This window comes from Paramisgurnus dabryanus, chromosome 1 (assembly GCF_030506205.2).
Source record: "Paramisgurnus dabryanus chromosome 1, PD_genome_1.1, whole genome shotgun sequence".
Taxonomy (NCBI): Eukaryota; Metazoa; Chordata; class Actinopteri; order Cypriniformes; family Cobitidae; genus Paramisgurnus; species Paramisgurnus dabryanus.
Window position 1 is genome coordinate 3,000,601 of NC_133337.1, and position 27,076 is coordinate 3,027,676.

The 27,076-nt window shown below is 39.1% G+C and overlaps 2 protein-coding genes across 2 annotated transcripts in view; both read right to left on the reverse strand.

The window, feature by feature from the left end:
• Positions 1-27,076, reverse strand: part of LOC135747108 (uncharacterized) — a 296,172-nt gene that overhangs the window by 255,487 nt on the left and 13,609 nt on the right. The gene's annotated exons all lie outside the window — the stretch shown is intronic.
• LOC141279784 (uncharacterized) lies at positions 4,394-6,125 on the reverse strand. The gene is made up of 2 exons (XM_065265772.1): positions 5,981-6,125; positions 4,394-5,486 (listed from the first exon to the last, which is right to left on the reverse strand). The coding sequence occupies exons 1-2, from the start codon at positions 6,096-6,098 to the stop codon at positions 4,825-4,827; spliced, it is 780 nt and encodes a 259-aa protein (XP_065121844.1). The 5' UTR covers positions 6,099-6,125; the 3' UTR covers positions 4,394-4,824.

Below are 27,076 nucleotides of genomic sequence, written 5' to 3' on the forward strand. Positions count from 1 at the left end.
TAAACATTGCGCTGCTCATATGCTAATAGTTTATTGTTGCAGCATTGCAGTATTTACAGGATCAGCTGGACCGTGGTCTGGACTTGGGGCGTGGTGTTTTCCAACTGTAGCGTGAGTAACTGATTCAACATTGGCCTGTGACAAAGTAGTCATTACCTGACTGTCACTAGCATTACTTTTCTACTTTGAACTCTCTTGGTTTTGATTTTCTAATTTTTGGTTTTTTTCGTATTACCCTTTTTTTTCATTTATTCTTATTAGCATGATTATTCTTTATTCTTTATTCATTTTTGATTATTGTTTTGATTACCTTACTTTAATGGAATCTAAATTCTTTTGGTCTTTATTTCTTTATTGGTTTAAGTCTTGAGCTATAATTTGTGTTTTTTTTTTCTTTATTAGCCAAGTTAACTGTTTTCTATTTGTTTTGGTGACTTGTGAGGTGTTTTCCCCTCAGTATAGTTCTCATTGCCTCTGTAACCAGTGTACTGGCTTCCTGCATATTAAAGCCTGCTGGCTGTGTGGTAGCTGGGGTGACCGGACGCGGCACCTACGGTGACAACTTTTGGGGCAGTTGATTCTATGAAAAACCCATATTGTTAAAGGTGATGTTCTTTTACTCTGTCTTTTAAAGGTTACTTATTTGTTTTTGTTTTCTCTTCAGGAGTGGGTTGGCCGTACCAGCAGATTGTTCCTTTAAGGTGGTGGGCTCCTTATTTGGTTGCAGTGCTGTGTTCACAGTGTGCCGTGCTGTAGTGTGCTGTGGTGCATGTGTGCACGTGTGAGTGATGGTGCTCTCTGCTTAACGAACGTCAGGCCTTGTCCCACCCTGAAGTGTTGTTTGTCTTTTTTTCTGCTTTTACTATTTGATACTATGAATAAAATTGAATTCATTTTAAATAAAGTTTTTTTTCTGATTGACTCAACTCTTGTCTGATACCTGACCCAGTCGTGACAAACCTGTGTGCTGTTAAATTGAGGGCAGTCCCGGGAGTAGCCCCCGGGTGGCGTAGTTGGTATAAATCCTTAGTTAAGCATTGCCACACCTGGTATGCGATAAATAGGCCCAACACCATAGTAGGAGAAACATGCCCATATCATGATGCTTGCACCTCCATGCTTCACTGTCTTCACTGTGTACTGTGGCTTTAATTCAGAGTTTGGGGGTCGTCTCACAAACTACCTGTGGCCCTTGGACCCAAAAAGAACAATTTTACTCTCATCAGTCCACAAAATGTTCCTCCATTTCTCTTTAGGCCAGTTGATGTGTTCTTTGGCAAATTGTAACCTCTTCTGCACATGCCTTTTTTTAACAGAGGGACTTTGCGGGGGATTCTTGAAAATAGATTAGCTTCACACAGACGTCTTCTAACTGTCACAGTACTTACAGGTAACTCCAGACTGTCTTTGATCATCCTGGAGGTGATCATTGGCTGAGCCTTTGCCATTCTGGTTATTCTTCTATCCATTTTTATGGTTGTCTTCCGTTTTCTTCCACGTCTCTCTGGTTTTGCTCTCCATTTTAAGGCATTGGAGATCATTTTAGCTGAACAGCCTATCATTTTTTGCACCTCTTTATAGGTTTTCCCCTCTCCAATCAACTTTTTAATCAAAGTACGCTGTTCTTCTGAACAATGTCTTGAACGACCCATTTTCCTCAGCTTTCAAATGCATGTTTAACAATTGTTGGCTTCATCCTTAAATAGGGGCCACCTGATTCACACCTGTTTCTTCACAAAATTGATGACCTCAGTGATTGAATGCCACACTGCTATTTTTTTGAACACACCCCTTTCAACTAATTCAACTACTTGCCCAATTGCACAGCCTTAAGAGCGTGCATATCATGAATGCTGGGTCTCATTTGTTTTCAGAGAATCTACTGAACCTACTGGTAACTTGTTTGCCACGTAGCAATAAAAAAATATACTTAAAACCTTGATTATTCTGGTTAGTCACATTGGCCCTCATTTATCATTCTTGCGTAGAAACGGGCGTATATGTTGGCGTAAGATTATGCTTACACTCCTCTCACCGCCTGATTTATGAAACTGTGCGTACCGTTGATATTCAGGTGTACGCAATATCTGCCCTTCATAAATGCCGCGGCTGAAAACGATCGTCATTAGAATAACACGCCCATATAAATTCAAGTCTCCACATCCCCCACGCCCTCATTTTACGACATTGACACATGGAAGACGGCAAAGAAGACAAACCGGGGAAGTGGAAAGAAACAAAATTGTTTTATTTGGGAGTTTAAAGAGCGGGATTAAAGACACATTAATAATTGCATGACATTTTGTAATATTTGTATTATTATTTTTATTATTAATGACGCTTAATTGATATTTAGAATAATTATTATTTATTATTATTATTATTATTTACTGTTGCCTACATCTAAATTATATGTCTGCTTAATGGTTCGGTTAAGTTTTTTAAAATAATATTTTAAAATGATGTAGTAACTTTTATAGTGTGTTTTTCTGTATTTACATACAGTTGTTTGTTAGCTAAGATCCAGTTTCATACGGAGCTCCGGATATAATTCAAATTAACAATTTGTTTCCAAGACATCCACATGTTTTACTAGGCTAATTCATAATTTGAAGTAATAATAATTGTAATAGTAATGACGAAATATTATAATAATTAATCCCAAGGAACAAACTGTTGAATATTGGGAACGAATTTTATATTTATGGCCATACTTTAGACTAAATAAGAAAAAGAAGTGTCCATAATGTAGCATAAAAGATAGTTTGTGGCCATGATTTTGTCCGCATGTCATCATGATCGGATTTATTGCTCCATTCAACACAAACATTTTACTTTACCTATTCATGTGTAGCTATTTATTTATCATCGAATGGTATGTAACTAGCTTACCTTTTGATGCCTTATTACCATGTTTTCGTAGCACATCCTTGTGCTTTCTTGCAATGTGCCGCTTCAGATTCCACAATGAATATTTGCTAACGTTTACAGTCTCTCCGCACTTCCTTTTAATGTTTTCTTCCTGTCCATTCTTAACTTTGATTTTTACTTTACATTTATGTATAAGGCTTGAATTCCACAACTTATTGCTAGACGTTTTTACAGATTCTCGAACTAGCAAATTATCAAAGGGCGTTCTGGGTTCAACGAGCGGTGCTGAGCGAGCTGACTTTTTAGAAAGGCGCTTTGATGGTAATATTATCGCACCGCTCAAGGCTCCGCTCCGCTCACATGCTTTGTCCTGAAACATCAGGTAAAGCGCCCAGGCTCCCAACTGAAGGAATACATATGCATACAAATCAAATGCTTTGGTAAAGTCTCTCAAATTAAACATTGAAGTCCATGTTGCATAAAAATAAACACTGAAGTTTGTAATTATTATGTTTTTTTTACAGTGGGTCATAATATATCATATATTTTAGTTTGTCAGTGCGTTTTATGGTGTTAGGAAGTGTTTGCGCATTTCTGCACTAACTCAAAATGTGCGTACACCACCTCCTGAGCAGGCGTAGGATTTGAGTGTGCCGTACGCCAACGTCCATATTGATAAATCTCAAAGTCACCGTGGTTTTGGGTGTACGCCAGGTGTACGCTGGAATTTTGGTGTACGCACTTTTGATAAATGAGGGCCATTGTACTGCTATTATTTTGAACAAGACTGTATATGCTTTAGCTCTAAAAGTGTGCGGATCGGTTGACTTGCATGACGAAGCACTGGGGTTTCTGCAAAATATCTTCTTTATTGTTCTACTGATGAAAAAAACATTGGATGGTGTAATTGTTATAAATAAACTTGATTTTGAAAGTATGCTACCGTTTTATTACATTTTGTTAAACTTGGTTCATTACTGTGCTGCTAATTTCTGACATGGGAATGTGTGTTTGTTAGAAAAATGTGTGTTTTGTTTCACTAAAAAAATGCTGTTCTCTAATGCTGTTCTCGCAGGATGCGTGACAGGCACGCCGTTTCCGGCTTGCGCTGTTCTGTAGTATTTTTAAAGTTTATTAATTCCAAACGTGTCACATGTCCATATTGCATGAAAAAGGCACTACACTCCCTTTGGGCCGCATTAACACATCTGCCACATAATAAAACCGTAGACAGACAGACACACACGCATACACACAAACACACACACCAGGGTTCTTGCAGGTTTCAGTAAGTTAAATTTAAGACCTTTTTAAGACCTTTTAAGACCATTATGAGTGAAATTTTAGACCAACACGACACATTACTAAAACCATTAGAAATGATCACAGAAATTCTCAAAACATTATATTTTTATTGATTCAGTCATAGAACCATATTAAATAAACATTAAATAAACTAAGTATTAAAACAGATATCAAAATACTTATGGATGACAAAACTTGACATCCATATTCCCAACACAACACTAGTACAGACAACCTAACCCTACATATGTCTGAGATCTTCCTCTTTAGCTCCGATCTCAGTTCAAGGGCTTTTAGTGTGCCAAGTTTTTCTTTGTGTGCCCTTCTCAAGGCATTGGACTCGGAGAGAAGCTGAGCCCTCTTGGAACAGATATCAAAATACTTATGGATGACAGAACTTGACATCCATATTCCCAACACAACACTAGTACAGACAACTTAACCCTACGTATGTCTGAGTTCTTCCCCTTTAGCTCCGATCTCAGTTTCAAGGGCTTTTAGTGTGGCAAATTTTTCTTTGTGTGCCCTTCTCAAGGCATTGCACGTTGAGAGAAGCTGAGCCATCTTGGAACAGATATCAAAATACTTATGGATGACAGAACTTGACATCCATATTCTCAACACAACACTAGTACAGACAACTTAACCCTACATATGTCTGAGTTCTTCCCCTTTAGCTCCGATCTCAGTTTCAAGGGCTTTTAGTTCAGCAAGTTTTTCTTTGTGTGCCCTTTTCAAGGCATTGGACTTGGAGAGAAGCTGAGCCATCTTGGAGCCAGCCTTGCTCTCAGCTTCTTCTGCTAGTGCATCTGCCTCCCTGGAAAGACAGACGGACACATCTTCTAAGCTTGTCTTCCTTTTCTTAAGGTCCTGCAGAGACTGCTCAGCCAGCTTTCTTTTCTGGCTCTGGGATTCCTTTTCTTTTCTGATGCGCTCCTGATCGAGAAAGAGTCGATATTTTGACCGGGCTGCACCCACAGATGCCATAAGTTCCTTGGTGAGGGGAACCTGAGTAACACCTCCGTGCATTACAACAAAGTCACATATGAGCCTATGGGCAACAATTGTGTCCTCTTGCATGTTTTCAGTCTCCACCTCCTTGTTGATAGAAAATCCCCTTTCAACAGTGGCCTGGCCATGTGAAAGCAGCAGTAAGTTCTGGCAAAAATCCCAAGCAGCAGGGTAGGGATGGCTTAATCTCTCATTCAGAAAGGTGTCTAAGCGTCTCACAAAAGGCTGGTAGGCAAGGAATTCTTCATTTCTTGCCTCAACAGACAGGAAAGATTCAAATTGTTGGACAATGGCATCCCCTACAACAAAGTGCAAGAAAATAAGAAGTCAGTCAAATATGCTCAGTAATGACTGAAAATATGTGTGTTGGTACAATACAAAATGCAGAGAAAACAAGAAAGATGTGCAATCAAGGAAATAAAAGTGTATATAAAAACCAATTTTAAATGCAAAAAATGTACGGGTGCCAATATTTTTGGCCATGGCTGTAAATCAGTGTGTTAGCCATAGACTCTCTAAATGCCTGCAATAACAACAAAAACATGTATAAAATGATGGAACTTATTCAATGCATCTGAGCCACTGTACACAGAACAGGTACAGGACCATCAGAAGAGGCAATGACAAAAGTGAAACATCCATGCAAAACTAATACTCTGATAGGACATTGGAAAATTATCAAATGGCAGAGCAAATGTGTGCAACTAATGCTCTGAATAAAGTCCAATAAAAAAAGGATAGTTGAGCATGGTATTGAAACTTTGGTTCATAACCTTTCCAAAACTATTCCTACCAGCAGGTACACCTCCTGTCAGCTGCTTGTTCTTCAGGAATGTCTGGACAAGAGCCTTCATTTGATTTTTACATCTGTCTGGGTCCCTGAACATGAGAGATGGGTCCAGACACTCCATCTGCCTAACTGTTGGATATTTCAAGGGGCTCTTCTCCTGTGCTTTTCTTACGATGTTTGAAAGGCCCTGTATACAATCCCTCCTAAATTCAAGGACCCTTAGCTCTGCACTTTTACTGTCCTGGACAATACAAAAAATAAATGTCAGTAATATCAAAATGTAGTTTAGAGGGATAGTTTACCCAAAAAGGAAAATTCTGTCATCATATACTTACTTTTATGTTGTTACAAGCCTGTATAAATGTCTTTGTTCTGATTAACCTGAAGGAGGATATTTGTAATCAATCTATTCATGAGCCCCATTCACTTCCATAGTACTCTTTTTTTTACTATTATGGAAGTTAATGGGGCTCACAAACAATTTGATTTCAAACATTCCTTAAATATCTTCCTTCGGGTTCATCAGAACAAAGACATTCATACAGGTTTGTAACAACATAAGAGTGAGTAAATGATTTGGGTGAACTATCCCTTTAAGTACCACATGACATGAAGTCATACTGTAGGCCAATTAAGTGACTTCATGCAATTAGGTCATACAATTTCTTAATTGCTGTGTTCTGGATGCCTCAGCAGAACCATACTTGCTTCACATGATCTATGTAAACCTACACTTCATTATGTGGAATCACCATCCTAAATGCATTGCTTTAAAGGAAAAATCAGACAAAAAATATAGGTTCCATATTGGTCAGTACACATATATAACCTTGGAAATGCACAGAATAGCAAAAAATCCTATACACTTTATAGCCAGTCCAGCATTTTTAAATACAGCCTTATACAGTTGGCAAATATGTTTAGTAAACTTAGCAGAATTACACTTGCAACAAACATACTGTTTATATTTAATATCTAAAACTGCCAAACATCATACCTTGACTGCTGCCTAGGTACCCAAGCCGATATCAATCTTCTGGGGAAGGAGGAGCAAGGTCTTGTCGGACAAATCAAGCTTGGTAAGCTGAAGGGGAGTGATGTCCTGGAGGACCTCTCTCTTCACAAAGCGCCTCAGTAGACTCTGTCAGTAGGCAAAAGTGCCATTTGCCAATTTAATTTCCTTTTATCTTGCACACAGTGACACCATCATTCTAATCCAATTCATGAGGAGTTCATTAATTTAAGAAGGCAATTAACCTGGACTTACAATAGGAGACTGACCCTACAACATTTTACATGCAATCCACAAAATTTCGATTAAAGCGTCATGCATAAATGAACAAACAAATGAGATGAGAAGCTCATGCCAACAAATCATACTAGCCATATATAGTTAATTAGTTACCTTAATCAAATCAGCCAAGTCTTTGCCAAGAAAAGGCATCACAGGTTCATCGGTCTGGTATTTCTTCATGAACGGTTGGAAGGTCCTGGCCACAGTCATGAAAAAGTGCATATTCGCTTTTGTAAGGGGATCCTTAATGGCTCCCTCGATGGTCACAAAAGATGCAGTCTTGGGGTTTGGTAGCTGTTATTTGTGCACAGCGTCCACATACAGCATGAGAGATGGCCAGACTGCCAGAGCCCGTTCAATTACTGGAAGATTTTCAAGCCACCTGTGGCCACAAAATGGCTTGGGAAAGAATGTAGACTTTGTGACTTGTTCGTAGTCCTCCCTCCTTGCAGGAACGTTGTGAAAAAGAGTGTGCATGGCCTTTAAAATTTTATCCACATTCCACATTGAAAATCCAGCCTTGAAGGCATTATGAAGTGTGTGGAGTCCACAGCTGCCTACGGACACCAGTTGTGCATGTTCCTGTTGGAGTAGGTCGAAAAGCTTCCAGTTGACATTGGGCCCATCCATAGAGACTGAAATAAGCCTGCTGCGGTCTAGTTGATGCAATGCCTCCTTTTGGAAAATAAGAATAAATAAAAAGATTAAATTAATGATCACACACATACATTTGATTGTATAAAAATCATAATTTCTTCTAGATAAAACAGACATTCAACAAAAGCTACATTACTGAAAGAAATTAAATCACAAAATTAATAGAAATTATAGAGAGGCCAAGAAGGAGTTTCTCTCCACGGGTGTCTTTAACTCTTTCCCTGCCAGCATTATTTTTTTTTAAGTTGCCAGCCAGACCCAGCATTTTTTATTATTTTCACAAAAGTGTAATGCCTTCCAGAAAATGTTCTTCTTTAAATATATGAACACAATTTGTCAAATGAAAGAACAGTCCCTTTCAAATGTAAAAACTCATATGGTTTAAGTTACAAATTTTAAGAGAAAAGCTAAGATGATTCAGAATGATTATCAAAACATGCACTTAGTGTGGTTGCCTTAGAGTAAAGTTAGGTAAGGGCGCCACCTAGTGGATAATGGATGGAAATGCCGTAAAAACTCGTCATTGACAAGGAAGCGTTTTGTTTTAATTGACAAGATAACTCATCAATTATGGCGGGTAAAGAGGTTTTTTTAAGTTAGCATTTCAACCTCCCTCTACATTATGTAGCCATTTATCCCAATGGAACGAACATGTTGAAAGCTGAATGCTGACTATAAATATAAAGCTGGCATGCTGAATATAACTTAAAATGTAAAAACACTACTCGTTTTTACACCATGAGTAGTTGTATGGGGCCACCATTCGTCAAACTTTTATGACCCCATCCCCCACCCGTTGACAGGTCGTGTTTTATGACCCCTTTGACAGGGGGGCGGGACCATCAATCAAAATCTGTACAAGTTGTCAACTTTAGACAGAAAGTATTTAATGGTTTTATTGCCGGTCATTTAGAGTGATTGTTTTTCCTGAGTGTGTTTTATGTCACGCGTATGCTGTTATGTTTAATGACAGGTTGTGTTTGTGACATTTGCTGTCTATCACCCCTCCCTTTTCGATCCGTGCGAGTCTCACCACTGCGTGTCACACTGCGGGTGTGTGTTGTTGAATCTACAGTTTTGCAACATTAAAAGTTTATTTTAAGGCAATCACTAATCATATATATATATATATATATATATATATATATATATATATATATATATATATATATATATATATATATATATATATATATATATATATATATATATATATATGTGATTAGATGTAACTGGTTAAACTTAAAGCCGATATTTTCTATCGAACTAGTCTATTTTCTGTTCAGACACAAAGTTTTCTGATGCTGATATTATGTCAGTGTGTGTGTGTTTGTGTGTGGGGGGGGGGGGGGGTCGTGTGATGTAATCTTTGAAAGTTTATGACCGAACCTTTATTGGGGAGCGACAAGAGATCTCCAGGACTCAGTTTGGATGGAGCAGAGCTGTTATACTCAAGTCTATTGGTACGTATGTGTTTCGCTGTGTTCGTTCCAGTATTTTGTCTGATTTATTTAAAAACTAAAAATTCGATCTCTGGTATTGCAGCGAAATTGTCTAAACTGGTATTAACTATTCCTGGTCAATCGCGGAGAAGAGTGGCTTGAACAAAAAAGTCAGACCGTGACTAGAACCACCAGCAGCGTAACAAGGAAATCTTGGAGCAAAGAGACGTCGATTGGATCGTGTTGTCCGGTGTGTATTTATTTAATCCTGTTACAATAGATTTAAACAACCTGGTTTGATTTAATATTTTCTAATAACATGTGTTATCTGTTTTAAAGGTTGGATATCAGCGGCAAAGCGAACGTTGTGTGTACTATTGCAAAATATATATAGCGGATCTCCACGGTACGTTTATGTTGCATAAGAAAAAAGTTGTTTTATTTAGATATTTGTCCTAATAACTTGTTTTTATCTGTTTACAGACTAGGATACAGACCACAACACTTTGGACGTATCTTTAAAAAAGAGAAAATCAGAGACTTTTTGGATTTGTCTGGGGACATTTTAAACATTTTGAGTCATATTGGATTTTAAACATTTCGGATATTGGATACCTGTGTTGATTTATCCACAGAGCTGGTCGCTTTTTAAAATCACAGGGGTAAGTGACTATTATAAATTGTTTTGATGTTGTTTTAAACTTGCTTTCTTAATACATATTGTTTTTCATCGTTTATATAATCCGTTTTTTATACTCATTTTGGCTTAGAGTTTTTTCATTTGTTTTATTTTTCATCGTTTATATAATCAGTCTTTATACTCAATTTTGGTATACAGTTTTTCATTGATTTAATTATATTGTTTTGATGTTGTTTTAAAATTGTGTTCTTAAAATCCGTTTTTATACTCATTTTGGTTTAGAGTTTTTTTCATTGATTTAACTATATTGTTTGTTTTTGATATTTTATGCTCGTTATATTTTTGGTTTAGTTTTATTGTGTTTACATTGTTTGATTATTTGAAAATTTTGGGGTTTCACTGTGTTTCCGAATATTGTGGTAGAAATGGCCCAAAAACGTAATTCGGACTCTGGTTGTAGTCATGCGAATAAAATTATAAGGCACAATGAATCCCCGCTTGATATATTTGATTACGAATTGGAAATGCAAATACTGATAGAAACTGTCAGAGCCATGAATGGAAATCAACGTAATTCAGCCGAATTCGCAGAATTGATAAGTATGCTCGATCCCATTTCACAGACCCCTCCAGAGCCGACTATGGTCTTAGATCCTGATGTTTTAAATACGCATCAAGTTTTTGAGGTTCCAGAAGCTGTATTTATCAATAATCAAATTGATCCAGAGGCTCCAGTCGTTGATCTAAACGACGGGGCATCCGAGAATTTACATGTTCAACACGGTGGTGAGGGGGCGGCCGACCCCCACCACAATTCTGAAATGGCTGATATGGGTCTAACGTCCGAAGACGTTGAGAGGCTTGTGAGAGACGGGGGTGAATTTAATGGTTATACCGTCGTTCCTCGTACAAGATTTAACAGTGTGGAAATACTTAGGAGTTTAAATCTGAGGGCAATAGCTTCTACAGATATGGCATCGTACGTGCTATTTTTGGATGGTGTTCTGAATGAAATAGTCTCTCTATCTAGAATATTAGGGGGGTCAGGTGGAATAATAAATGTTTTATTACGCGGAGAGTCATTAATGTCGGATATAAATGCGATGCTTACGCCCGCTAACGATTATAGCGTCTCCGCGCTGTCAGACCAGCTTGAAAGAGTCATGCAAAGCAACAGGGCCGTGCGCGTTGATGACAATCTGATGTTAAACGTGTCTATTGTCAGAAGCAAAAACGGTGGTGGTCGCAGAAAATTCAGCGATCTAGCACACAATGAGGTTATAAAAAGAAATAGAATGAATCTTTTTTGCCCCACAAATATGTCCGACAAGCTATGCTTCGCACTTTGTCTGTCACATTTTTTGAACCCCCAAAAAACAGACCCAGAATTAATGCCCATAGCTGCTGACATTCAAAAGAAGGCTGGATTTTCAATCCAAGATATGATACGATTTAATGACGTCGCTTTGTTTGAGAGATTGCTAAACATCAAAATTGTAGTTTTTCACAGATCAAGCACTGGTGGTTTGGAAAAATACATGACAAAAAACAAGCCCCACTACAAGACGGTGTTTCTCTATCTGTCAGATAGTCATTACTTCATGATAAAAAATTTGAGGGCATTTATCGGGTGCAAGTACGTCTGCGACTATTGCTACGAGGGCTTTTCTAATAAAAGAATCACAGATGCAAATACGCCTGTGACATATGCAATGCCCCCGATTGTTACAAACACACGGCAAAGACGATACACTGCGCTGATTGCTTGAGGTACTGCAAATCAGAATATTGTTATGAAATGCATAAAAAACCTCCGCTGAGTCACCAGTTTGCCCAGTGTGACGTGACCAAATACTGTCCAACATGTAATCGATGCTATTACATTAGCGGTGACAAACCAAAACCGCACAAATGCAAACCGGAGAAGTGCCTGCATTGTGGCATGGAGATGATACCCGATGCGGATCACCAATGTTTTATTCAGCCCCTAAGGCTCGAGAAACCCAGTGAGAAGTACATATTCTATGATTTTGAGACGCGTCACGAGGGTGGAAAACATGTTGCAAACTTTGTTTGTGCCATCACTTTTACGGGTGAAGAATTCACAGCAGAGGGCACCGACTGCGTCGCACAACTCGTGCAGAGATTCAGACACCCTAGGTACAACGACTACACATGGATAGCCCACAACGCTTCTGGCTTTGACAATTTTATTCTTTTGGAATATTTCACAAAAGTGGGGCTCACTCTTAAAATCACGATGCAAGGCTGTCGTCTGATATTTATGTTTGACGATAGCTACAAGCAAAGATTTATCGATAGCTTCTCATTTCTCCCAATGAGTCTAGCCAAGACAGCATCTGCCATGAATCTGACCTGTGCAGAGAAGGGCTATTTTCCACATCACTTTAACCGGGTGGAGAATGAAAACTACATAGGCCCCTATCCGGACAAAAAAATGTACGGATATGACACAATGTCAGAGAAGGCCAGGGAACAGTTTGACGATTGGTACAAGACCATAGAGTGTGAAGTATTTGACTTTAAAAAAGAACTGGCACTTTACGGCAAGAACGATGTTGTTTTGTTGAGAGAGGCGTGCATGAAATATCGTGATGAGTTTATACAGTGCACCGCCCTTGACCCGTTCAGATACACAACTCTGGCATCGTGCTGCATGGCCGTGTACAAGACCCATTATCTGGAGAGAGACACCTTAGCGCTGACGCACAACGGCGCTTATCTGACTAAGAACAAAGCCTATTCAAACGCCTCCATCGAATGGCTTGAATATGTCAGTCATTGGCGAGGCGTCGATGTACAGCACGCGCTAAATCGTGGTGAAATGTCGTTCGGATCCTACCATGTGGATGGTGCTTTCCAGAAAGATGGTCAAACTTATATTTTGGAATTTTTAGGTTGCTTATGGCACAGTCATACTTGCAAATATAATGAATATGATATTCATCCTGTGACGAAATTGACGCACGCTGTACACAGAAGACAGCATGAGGCCAAAATGGAGGTTTTGGAGAAGGCGTATGGGTTGAATGTTGAGGTGATGTGGGAGTGTGAATGGGACGCTGCTAAGCAGTCTGATCCTGACGTAATAGCGTTTATGTCCACTTACACGCACCCCGAGAGACTGAAACCCCGCGACGCTCTATTTGGCGGCCGCACTAACGCTTACAAACTCTATCATAAAGCCGCCGAAGGTGAGAAAATCAGATATGTCGATTTTACAAGTCTGTATCCCTTCTGTCAGGCCAAGAAGTGCTACCCGATAGGACATCCCCAGATAATTTTAAAAGATTTTGAACCCCTTGAAAATTATTACGGGCTTATCAAGGCATCAGTGTTACCCCCAAGAAACCTGCTACACCCCGTGCTCCCATACAGAGCCAATAATAAACTGAATTTCCCTCTCTGCGCAACCTGCTGTGAGCAACAGAATCAGTCTACCCCCTGCGATCACACAGATGAGCAGCGAACGCTTTCAGGGTGTTGGGTAAGCCTCGAGCTGTTAAAGGCTGTCGAGAAGGGTTACATTGTGACAAAAGTGGACGAAGTGTGGCATTTTCCCCAATCCTCAGAAACCTTGTTTTGTGAATATGTCAAAACATTTTTACAATACAAGCAAGAGGCCAGTGGGTACCCCGCACACGTAGTGACAGATCAGGACAAAGATGCCTACATTGCTGATTACTTTGAGAAAGAGGGGATACAAATGAATCCTGATAAGATAAGCCTTAACCCCGCGAGACGATCTATCAATAAGCTGTTGTTAAACAGTTTGTGGGGTCGTTTTTCTATGAGAGAAAATATGCCCACCACAGTGTTGCTTTCAGATCCGGAAGAGTTTACGAGATACATTTTTGGCATGGCGTACGAGATTAAACACTTTTCGTTTGTGTCAGACAACGTAGCTCTAGTGCAATGGATCCATCCGAACGGCAAAGGCGCACGCACGCGTGACATAAACATATTTCTCGGCGCCTTTACCACAGCCCACGCGCGTCTAGAGTTGTATGACCTTATGGATAGGCTGAATGAGCGTGTGCTTTACAGCGATACCGACAGCGTGATTTTCACGTCTAAAGACGGCGAGTGGGACCCTCCGCTGGGTCCGTATCTAGGTAATCTGACTGATGAAATTGGGGATGATGATTTTGCGGTCGAGTTTGTGTCGTGCGGTCCAAAAACATACGCTTACCGTACCGCAAAGGGTCGTTCTGTCCTAAAGGCCAAAGGCATCGTGCAAAATTATACAAACTCCCAAATTATCACATTAGACACTCTGGTTGATCTTGTCCGTGATTATGTTAATGAGGGTGATCGTGACAGGCACGTCCTAGCTTCTGCTGACAGCATTGTGAGGAATAAAAGACAACTCACACTCCACAACAAGACAGCTGTGAAGAAGTTTAAACTCGTATACAACAAGCGAGTAATAAACAAAGAAAATCTGACGACGTTACCGTATGGATTCTGATAACGTTTTTGGGCATAAAGGTGCCAGGGATGCTAAAGACCATGACTTTAGGCTACAGCATCCATTCTCTTTAATTGTAGCGGGGCCATCCAACAGTGGGAAATCAATCTTTGTTAAGATGTTGTTGGAAAATGCTGTAAATTTGATTTCTGAAAAGATTGAGAATATTGTAATTATATATGAATGTTGGCAAAAAATGTATGAAGAAATATCAAGAATGTACAAAATTAAATTCATTGAAGGGATTCCACAGACTCTGAATGATGATCATTTGTTTCCTGTTAATAAAACATCTCTGCTAATTCTAGATGATGTCATACATCGAAGTGGAAAAGGCATTCACTCAGTATGTACACCACAGAAACTTGAGCGTTATTTATATTGTACAGAATTTATTTTGCCAGGGAAAGTCGAGCAGGACTATAGCTTTGAACACAAATTATCTAGTTCTTTTTAAAAACCCCCGAGACACAAATCAGGTCATGGTTCTAGCCAGACAGATGTACCCCGGGGAAACAAAATATTTTATGGAGGCTTACAAAGACGCAACCAGTCAACCTTTTGGGTATCTTATGATTGACTATAAAGCCAAAACACCGGAGCTGTATCGTCTCAGAACAGATTTGCTTTCACCGCACCCAGTGGTGTACGTCCGGAAAAGAAAACAAAGAGTTTGAAAATGTCTGATAGGCTTTGTAGAAACCTCCCTCTTTTAAAACTTCTATTAAAATCATCACCCAAACAGAGACGTGTATTCTACAATCTGCCACGGATGATTTCGTTGTGGCATTGTGCGAACTAGCTCTTAATTTATTACACGGACATATACCTCTAAAACATGTGCAGTACCAAAAATTGAAAAAGAAGAAACGTGAGATAAAAATCGTTGCGGACAAGAAGATTAGTGTGGGGAGAAAGAGACGTTTGATAAACCAGCAGGGTGGCTTCCTTCTTCCCCTCCTAAGCATCGCTATCCCTTTTATTACAAGCCTGATTGCCTCTAGATAAAGACCAGAGAATGGAATTTGCGGAGAAAATGTATCTAGTCCCACAGCACCAACTGGATAAACTAAAGACCGAATCCCCTCGTGAATCTATTCAACAGAATGTCGAGAGCGATATGGATGAATCTATACGAAATATTTTGCACAGAAATGATTTGGATGTTTATGAAAAAGCAAAGTTGTACTCGAACGCCTTACAGAGATTTTTAACAATCGCAAAACACAGAGACCGTGAAGTCAACACTTTAACATTAAGCCTTCCCCCCTCTGATCACACAGATAAGGAGCAAACTACTTTGGCTGATAAGGATGATGCACCAGAGGATGTTGTAAAAGATGATGTGTTAAACAATGCTCCACAAAAAAGTTTAAAAAACATCAGATACATTTTAGATAAAATGTCTAAAGCTAAAGATGTATCTTCATGGACAGGTTCAGGGGAATTTGTGTTTAGGGGGAGACCTATACATGGGTCCCATTTGTTTGATTTAGTGAAAAGTGTTACCGCTTCGCATAAGATCAAAGACGAACACAGACCTGTAGGTTGGTCAGAGTTTTTAGAGGCGATCTCATTGTTAAATTTGCCCTATTCTATACTACCAAACCATGCAGTCAGACAGGCTGTTCAGTCTTTTAAATCACCGGCCACATCACATGGTGTGCCGGCTCCTTACGGAAAAAGTAAAAAACGAAGATCACGGGCTCGAGCATCTGTTGCTCTATCGGATGAACCTCTGTTTAAATCACCCAATCTAGATTATAACAAATGGTTACGTTTCTAATTTTTTTTTCCATTGATGTTGTTGTTGTTGTTGTTGTTGAATGTCTGTATTAATAAATAAAAAACAATCTTTCTGAAAAATCTTGTTCTGGTTAATAGTGTATTTATTGAATAAAAACATTATACAAACATGTATCCTGTCTGCACACACTGAACACATTTAAACACATTTTTATAACAATCAGACGGTTTTATCTTTTTCACAAAACACGATACCATGTTGTCATTTTTAAGCAGATCATCTGTATACTTTTTTAAAACATTTTCATATTCACGATCCATGCACATATTATACAGGAAAAAAACACAATGCTGACCGCAGGTATCTGTTGAGAAATCCTGGACTTGCTTGGCAGAGTATTGCACCGTTACAGAATTGAGATTTAAAAAGTCATTGATTTGATGGGGAAAACGGTAATGATCCGGTCTGTTGCCAAAACTGTCAAAAAAACAACCCACTCCGTATTTGTTTATGTAAATAGATAACCAATGTTCGCCGGGGAGTCCGGACGGGTGTGTATTAATTAGGGGTGGGAATCGCTTGGACCCTCATGAATCGATTCAGAATCGATTCTTAGTGTCCCGATTCGATTCCGAATCGATTCTTGACATACTAATTTGCATATCTATGACGTCATTGCGTCACATTTGCTCTCAAAGCCAGGTGAATGTTTGCGCTTTTGCTACTAGTCTGAACTGTCACATACTGTACTTTAATGCAACAAAGGGATAAATAATGTCATTCTTATATACATATATGTCCTGTTTCTGTTGTAAGACATTAAAACCAGTAAAAATAGTAATTAAACGTGACATATTAATTCTATATGTTAACTGGCATTAACTTCCACAAACTGACTAATGTTAAGCGTCTAATCATCATCATTATACACAGTGATTGGCAGTATTACTGTATTTATATAATGCAGCACACCCAGCGACTGAATAACAAACTATGTGCATATTTTTACAGAAGTATATTCATGTTATATATAAACAGTCAGCGGATGGTTTAGGGCAGGGGTGTCCAATACGTCGATCGCAAAGGCAATGCCGGTAGATCGCACATAATTTAACTGCTGCTCCACGCGGGAAATTGTCATTATGGTCTTAAAGAGTAATTGTGAAACACGCAGGTCTTTTTGAGTTGCTGCGCCTTTCTTCTCAAATGTGTTTTGCCAGGCCACTGCAGCTCAGTCGTCTTTAACTTCTAAAATTCACAAGGATGCGCATTATTTCCTCACGCAGGAGTGATCCACACGCACGCCATGGTGTGTGTGTGAGCGAGCAAACGAGAAGGAGAGAGAGGCAGCGTAGCGCTGATTTGTATCCTTCTGATACTGTTGTAATATTCACTAAACCGCATCTCCGCTATTTTAAGGAGTACTCGACATGTACTCAAGGATTTTTTTTAAAACTCCTCAAAAAGAATAGAGTAATGGTGACAGCCTTAAATTCAATGTAGAGATATATGCAGTATAATCCTACAAGCATTTAAAGTGTTCTTTCTCTTCTGCTCTTGTAAGCTCCGCTATGCGCTCGTACAGTGCGCGCTCTCTTAAGTTGTCCATGTGCATCACCGCTCCCCCAGTTGAGTTCCGCCTTTTGGTTCTGATAACGTGATGTTATTATTTTGTAAACTAACATTTAAGAATCGATTCTTGACATTTGTGAATCGATTCAGAATCGGCCCACGTCCGAATCGCGATTCATCTAAGAATCTATTTTTTTTCCCACCCCTAGTATTAATTATGACCATGGCAGGCAATGTTCTTAGGGGGTCATCTGGTAGATGGTCACACGGCACCACTCCTAGGAAATGTGTATTGCATGAGATTTTATCCATTAGGCTCGCTAGTTGCAGAGTGTTCATGATTAATAGTAATCAATCATAACCTGTCGGCGATTAGATATTTCCAGAATTGAATCATAAATCGCATATACGATCAGAGTTATCGTATTTTGGAGAGGCTGCCTAAAACGAAGTTCTAATCTGATATTGCCTGATTTGACTAACGACACGTGACGCCCACATTCTTCATCTGGTGTGAGGTTAAACGCATAGAGCGTATATCCGTGCAGAAAGGCCTCTCTATCGATAGACAGAGCTTGATTTTTCAAATGTTTTCCCGAGGCCAATGCTAGCTGGTAAAATTCCCTTACAGCAGCACCGCTTCCAAAGTCAGGCTGGAGAGGTTTTGAAGGTGTCTGGACACCGTCAGAATAGATCGCCAAGAATTCCAGATCGTAGTTTTTAAATGCAAAGGGGTTTTTATTATAAGCGCCTGTAAAAGCGTCATTATCAACCATAGCCAGAACGATGGATTTGGGTAGGGTTCCTAAAAATAAGTTTTCTTGGTTGCATACACGGGAACCAGCAGGTATGGAGAAGTTTTTCAAACACACTCTGTCGATGGGGTATTTGGCTGTAGCTGATAACAGAGCCTGAGCGTGCCCCAGCCTCACAGCTGGTGACACTGAAACTTTTTTAACAAACAGAGATGCTGAAACAATGTTTATTCTGTAGTTTATATTATCGTTTCTCATCAAACAAAACTCATCTTTGGCCCTTGTCATACGTATTTTAATATCCACACCGTTAAGCATAAATTTTTCTTGAAAGAATATATCGCTATGAATGGGTCCTAATAACTCGACGATATTACTGGACTCTGTAAAGGCTGCTCTCTTTGTCAGGCCTCTATTTCCAGCAGCTGGGTCTGTAGCGTCCATATGACCCGGCGAATCTTTATAATAAAGACCAGAGGAGAACGTTGTTTCGAGAACGTCTGTTCCATAGTTTAACAAACACTCTATGACGCAGCGATAAGGATGCGTGCTGGAACTCTGTGAAATTAATCTATCCCCGAGCGACACGTCCGTTTGGGCAAACAAACTTCCAATAGGATAATTCACTAACCCCACAGGCGCTCCGGCGGCTATGTCCGTACCGTTAGGATTAGTAATTTTCACCCTTAAAAACAGCAATGTGTTATTTAAATCGATATAATCCTCTCCGGTTCCTGCTATAAAAAATTCCAACGGGGCTGTGTCTGATAGTGCTGATAAAGGTGGTATTTCTACATAAGTATTTTTTTCAATAGATGTCTGAGTCAGAGGTACCGTGAATAAAACCAGTTCGGATTTAATACACTCTTCTGACATGTTGTGTAGCAGTGTCATGATCTAGAAAATAGTTTTAACTCTCTTTGCCGGTGGTTTTTTTACTGATGTCTTGCGCTTACGCTTTGCAACTGATGATTTCTTGACTGTACGCCGCGCTTTCTTTGGTTTCTGGCCACTCCTTTTGGTTCCCGGCGGCCTATACACGCGTTTGCGAGACATAACCATCAAACCCGAACCGTCCTGTTCGTGGTTGTTGAAAGAGCCTGCCATCGTATTGCTAACGACGTCACTAAATATGTTTTTCGCCGCAGATTTAAGATGCGGTTTGGCTATGTTAAAGCCACGCTTCAACAAGGGCATGGCGAATCTAAACAGACCTCTGAAAAGCCCCCCAAGTCCATTACCGTACATGACCCCTCCCCCCACATATCCTGGTAGTCCATTTCCAGCTTGGTTTGTATAATATGTCACGTAGCGCTCAGGGTTTGCGTTATAATTATAATTGTAATAAGACATTACTGAATATTGAAAAGATGACTGCTTCACGGGTCTAAAATGTAGTTTAACACACACTTTACCGTAAGAAAACGCAACGTCTTTGTTTTGATCGTCCTTTACTTCAATAGCAATTTCTGTGATAACTGACTTGTTTGTAGGTACGTAATGAGGTTTGTCGTATCTAATACTGACGATGTTGTTGTTTTCACCAGTTATATGTACGCATCCTAAGAGCGGCACATATGCGTCACCTACTGATTGATATTCGATAATGTCCGTGTAGATATAGAGCGAATAGAAGCCTCCGTGTATGTCTGCTTGATGCGGGCCTCTTGTCGTAACATCTTTGACAGACTCAGAGTCGGGTGACCGCATGACCATCCCTATAGGCACATTCGGTTTCAGCCCTAAAATAACAGCCAACTTTCCGCTAAACATTAACAAGACACCGGCTGGTGCTTTTAAAAAGACCCTGTTTCTGATGTTATCATAGCCCATGACTCCGTTAGGTTTTAGAGCCTTGTTTATTTCACTAATCACCGATGTGACATTTTCATAATATCCTGCTTTTATAAAGAGTCGTTTACTATCGTTGTAAATATTGGACTCTCCTACTTCTGTAATTATATCAAAAAATGCGTCTTCGGTACTAAATGTGTACCATGTTCTAGGATATTCAATTTCAACAATCCCCACCTCCCATTTGCCTCTCAGGTTTATAGGATTTCCTAACATGGTCCTATAATTTGAGATAGTATTGTTGGTGTAGAAATCCTAAGATGCGTTGCATGGTAATGTAACATAAAATCCGCCGTCACCCATGTCTGCTTTTTATTGGACTGACTTTATTCTGCGTGGGTTTCTCCTTTTTAAGGATTCTGTATATCGACCACCTCTTTTTCTGCGACCCAGCTATTAAATTTATCAGGCCATCCGAGCCATTTCACTAAAACCAATATTTTTTTGCCACGTTTTTTCTTGTCTAAGATTTTTTCTACTTTAAATGACTTGTTTTCACACACAGATATTTTTTGTAATTCTTGTTCGTAAAAGCGACCATCAATAACTTCGTTATCGTAATCCTGTAATTTGTAGACCGGTGGATCCCGGGGTATACACTCTGCGATTGTAAAATACTCTTCTGTGTAATTCTGTTCATAACCTTTCGCGAACGGACCCCTTACTTTGGAGATTCTGACAACATCCCCGATCTTGTATTTAAAACACACGGCTTTGTCTCGCCGCACTCCTGCAGGTCCATACAGATTTTCAAACACGACGTGTTCAATATCTTTGTTGACATCCACAGGTCTCATCTTGATGCTCCTGTGATAAGTGGTGTTGTATCCCAGCGTGATATCTTGTAACACGTCAATATATCTCCTGGAGTTTGTGGCTGTTAAAAAACGCCACATTAAGTTTTTGAGACTGCGATTAAACCTTTCAACCACAGAAGCTTTTAAATCCGATGCGACGGCAAAATGATGAATATTATATTTTTTAACAACTTCTTGAAAATGCTTGTTAAAAAATTCTTTCCCCTGATCCGTCTGTATTTTTTGAGGTACCCGACCTTCATCAAGTATTGATTCAAAAGCCTTAGCGACCTCAACACCGCTTTTGTTCTTTAAGACCCGAGTCCACGCATATTTACTAAACACATCTATGCATGTGAGTAAAAATTTTGTGTCGTCATTTTCCTTGGAATATGCAGACATATCGACCAAATCAGCTTGAAATTGCATGTCTATCCCGTAAACAATCACTTTGTTTCTTTTGAATTTAAGAGGGGCCTGTCTATGTAATGTGTAGGCATCCTGTGAGGAGAGCCAGTCTGAAACCTCGTCGTCATTTAACACCACATCGTAATCTTTTAAAACAGCTTGTTTTAAACGATTTTTACCACCTAAAGACCCGGGGATGGATGGTGTGTAATATACTTTGCTCATGAGCTCTGCCGACATGATGTCTCCTCATCAGACCACAAATAAGTAATGCATGAGAGTTGGTTAGAAAGTCTTTTTTTATTTTCACACACAGCAACGATAATACAGAAAACCATTACAGGGTGTCTAAATACCATAAAAAGTGTATACATGAAACAATTTTTTTATCAATCATATATTCAGCAGCTGTTGCGACAACTTCGTACACATTAAACTGTGGATTCTTTAAAATCATAGCAATGCATAAATCAATTACATATGTAGACATTGTGATTACATCGCCTATGTAAAAATTATCATGACTTTTATACATCAAATCTAGAGTTTTTTTAATAAAAACACAAGGATGATCTTCGGCATTAACACACATCTGCACCATGGTATTCCATGTCTTAGCAATATCTCGAACATCAGACATTTGTTGTTTGAGGCTGGTCACACGTTTGACTGTGTTTTCACAAGCATCAGGTTTGAAATCAAAGTCAGTTTCAAGAGATATCACGCTACATAAGAGTTTAACCAGTTCGCGTTTATAATGGTTTTTAAACATATTTTTAATCAGTCCGGTAAAACACAGATTCCCCATCTGAAAATCGATGTCAGTTCAAACTCAGCAGATTTTACTCCAGGAGTCCACACAATCGTAGACGAGTTTCTCACATTTCTCGTCGACTAGCTCATCTGTAATTTCTTTCAGCTTAGCCACAAGCGTCCTGTTGCGTATGTGGATTACGGAGGGTCTACGACCGGACCAGGTGGGTTGCGGTATGCGCCCAATGATCAGCGCGGAGGGGCCGTATCTGGAAAGCAAGCACGGCTATGGTTTGGCCGGCTTTGCATTGTTCCAGCACCGCAGTGCTCTTCTTTGCATACGCGGACGGAGGATCATACGAGTTTTGTCTCTCGTTTTAACATCGCTCCCCAGTTTGAACGGACAGTCATTTCGGCCCGCGCTATTATCTTCCACCGGTGGGTAAATGACTTTAAGTTTAAACCTATGGGCACGAGGGACGCTACTGTAAATAAGTACCGACAGTCCTCATTAAGACTCTTAATCTCTGTTCTTTTATTTATTGGAAATATTGAACTTAATCCTGGTCCTGGTAAAAATGTTTTTATGTCCACTTTTTTATATTTCTTGGGATTTTATACTCATGTTTTTAACAACACACAGGGCCTGGGTTTACATGCAGATGTTTCAAACACTGATCTATCTCAATTGCAGTGTATCCAGCAGTCTGGAGGCACACCAACTATACCTCAGCTACTAATTAGATCCCCTCATGTTACCCTAGGTCCTGATTTTAAATCTGTTAAAGCCCAAAAAAGATCATCACGTTCAAGAAAAAATCCAGTTACTTTATGCCAGCTTGGTAGAATTAGAGGTTTCAAAATTTGTCATCTAAATATGAGAAGCCTTGTTCCAAAGATGGATGAATTTAAAATCATGCTTGCTCAAACTAAGGCTCATGTTATGGCAATATCTGAATCGTGGCTGACTCCTGTCATACCAGATTCCTTTCTTGAAATTGAAAATTATTCATTATATCGCAGAGATAGGACTGATAAAATTGGTGGCGGTGTTGCTTTTTATGTACATAAGAAATACGCTCATTCTATAGTACATTTTTCAACTGATATAGAGTCACTTCAATTAGTTGTTCACTTCACAAATCAATTTTTAGTTACTATTATTGTCACATACAAGCCTCCAAATTTTAGTCCAACTGCATATCTAACGCAGCTTTCTGACTTAATAAAATCTGTTAAAACTAAGGAGCTTGTTATTCTTGGTGACATAAATTTGAATTGGACTGATAATTCATCTAAACTTCTAAAAACAACTGCGATAAAATATGGTCTTCATCAATTAATCAAAGATCCCACCAGATTTGGTCAAACACGAAATTCTATTCTTGATCTTATATTTACTAATCAACCCTCTAAATATGGTATATCTGGAGTAATAAATACAGCAGTTTCAGATCATTCACTCATTTATGTCATTAGGAAATGTTTTAAACAGCCAAGATGTCATAAAAATAACTATACTACAAAAATACATAATTCAAAACTGTCTCATTTTAATGCTGAATTTGCTGATATTGATTGGAGTAATGAGATGTCTATGCAAAATCCTGATCTTGTTCTATCAAATTTCCACAAGAGTCTCGAAACAATACGTCAAAAATTTACTTCTACCTGTAAAATACATATTAGGCACAATAAAGTACCTTGGGTAACTTCTGAAATTTTACAGCTTTTAAAAAAGAAGGCCTCTTCTCTTAAAGCTTACAGATCATTAAAAACACCTGAGGCTAAGCTTATTTTTAAACAGTATAGAAACAAGTGTAATTTTGAATTGTGCAAAGCCAAACAGTTTTACTATGAAAATCAAATTAATCTAGCGGCTTCCAACCCAAGAACCTTATGGCAAACAATTAAAACTATAACTGGTGAAAACAAAATTAAAAATAACAATAGTTTACAAATATCTATAGATGGTATTCTTTTTTCTGATCATGATAAAATTGCGAATTCTTTTAATGAGTATTTTGTTGCATCTGTACAAGAATTATCCTCTAGATTTACTGTCCCTTTATTTCTCCCATCAATACCAGCAGTATCTCAGCAATTTTCCTTCACTGAAATTTCACAAAATGATTTAACAAATATTTTGTGTTCTTTAAATGTTTCCCATGCCTGTGATGTAAATAACATAAACATGATTTTTCTGAAAACTCATGCCAGTACTCTCATACCACTTTTTCATCATTTAGTTAATTTGTGTATTAGGCAATCAGTATTTCCTGCCATGTGGAAAACAGCCCAGGTCACCCCTATTTTTAAGTCTGATGATCCCACTAATATTTCCAACTACCGCCCTATTGCAATTCTCCCAACTGTCTCCAAGTTACTTGAAAAAACACTATATAATCAATTAACCAATTACCTTGAAAATAATAACCTGCTCAATGATTGCCAGCATGGCTTTCGACACGCGCGGTCAACTACATCTGCTCTGCTGTTTTTTACTGAGCATATACGCGCGTCTTTAAACAAGGGTCAGGTCACTGGAGCGATATATATCGATTTTCGAAAAGCTTTTGATACAGTCAACCATCAAATTTTGTTAAATAAACTTTTATCTTTTCACTTATCTTCTTCTGCAATAGACATGTTTACATCATACTTAAGTGATAGATCTCAGACTGTAAAAATTGGCTCAGTAACATCACAGCCACGAGCGTGTTCTATGGGAGTTCCACAGGGCAGTATTTTAGGTCCTTTACTTTTTCTTATGTATGTTAATGATCTTCCCCATGTGTTTAATTTATCAACTTCTTTGTTATATGCAGATGATACTGTTATTTTTTGTCTGGTTGTAACATTGACACAATTAATCAAAAACTTAACATGGATTTGCAGCATTTACATAACTGGCTGCAAGATAACCATTTAACACTTAATATAAAAAAAACAGAATGTATGTATTTTTATTCGTCCAGGAGAAAGCTATCTATAGCCAATCCCATTATCTTTTCTAATCAAAAGCTCTCAATTGTATCCACGTACAAATACCTGGGAGTCTCTCTCGATTCACATCTCACCTATTGTGAGCATGTACAAATTCTAACCAGAAAGTTAAATCAAAAGTTATTTGTTTATAGTAAAATCAGACCATATTTGTCTCTTTCTGTCTCGAAAACATATCTTCATGCCATTATTATGTCCACTCTGTCGTATTGTTTGCCTGTTTGGTCACTTACAACAAATGAAATCCTTGAACAAGTAATAAGACTCTACAATAGAGCTCATAAGATCCACAACAAGCTACCAGGCTGGACTCACCATTGTTTTGCATTATCCCTGTCTAATGCTTTGACATTTCACAACTACGCAATAAGCCATGGGATAAACCTGTATTATCAAATTTTAAATGGATACACTTCAGCAGCACTTACTGCGTTGGTTCCAAAACACAGCTCAAGGTCTGAACGTATGACTAGATCTGTCACAAATGGACTTTTGCCTTTACCGGCTTTTAGGAACAACTATGGACAGAGATCTTTTTTTCATGTGCTTACCAAAGCCTGGAATGAGATCCCACAGAATGTCAGGACCATAACATCTTTGAGACTATTTAAAAGAAAATATGCTCGCCTCCTGATGGACAAGTACATCTGCGACCACTGATGTGGCTCTATGGCCTCACCCTAATGCTCCTTCTCTTAGTCTGTGTGTTTGTATGGTTGCTGTCCTGTTTTGGAGTTTGTTTGTCTGTGTGGTTTTTATGTTCTGCAGAGCAGGAACCTGCTGAAAACCAGTTTTATACTGAGTCAGGCTCGATTGTTTTAATCTTTTCCTGTTTAACAATAAAAAATGAAAAAATGAAATGAATGAACGTAAGGTTCAGACCTTAGTTCACACAGAATAGCGTCCACAGCTCCTTGGATCCGCAGGGGATGAAGTTTCAGACCGATCTGGTTCAGAGCTTGTACGATGATGTGTTTAAACTCCGGTTTAAACAAGGTTCTGGTGAACTCTTCATAATTAAAGTCAAAGTAATAGGGCGTGGGTTCATAGAGGCATCCGTGTTGTATTTGACTAGGATGATTGATTTTGCAGCCGTAGCATTCACGTTTCATCTTTGAACCGACGGTGCTTTCCAGAACGGACGCAACAATGGCCTTTATTAGCTTAAAGCCATCGACTCCGATACAGCCGTCCACGCCGTCCTCTGATGCACTGTGCGCGGCTGTAGCGATGTTACAGCTACGCGTTGTGAGGAAGTTCAGATTGTGGTACCCCAGCTCTCTGCAGAACTCATCCAGCCAGCTGTTAATAGGCGGTGTGTCCTCAGCACTTGGCGGGGGAGCCTCCATGGTATCGGGTGTATCTTTGACTGTGTGGCAGGGTGTTTCAGAGTCTTGAGACATTATGGATCAGTGTGTTTGCGGGGTCTGTGACGGATCATTTAATGCTTGTAGTAAGTGGGCGGAGTCGGCATCTCGTCGGTCTCAGCCATGCTTCCGCGGGGGTCAAACAATTTAACCCTTACGGAGTTGTATTGGTCTCGCATCTTGCACCATCTAAACATTTTGTCAATGTGAGCAAAAATATCTCCAAGCACACGAACGTCGCGCCATTGGAATATGAATTGCAGATCGTAGTGGTTGTTGTGCTCATTCTCGGGTATAGGCCAAGTATACTCGGAA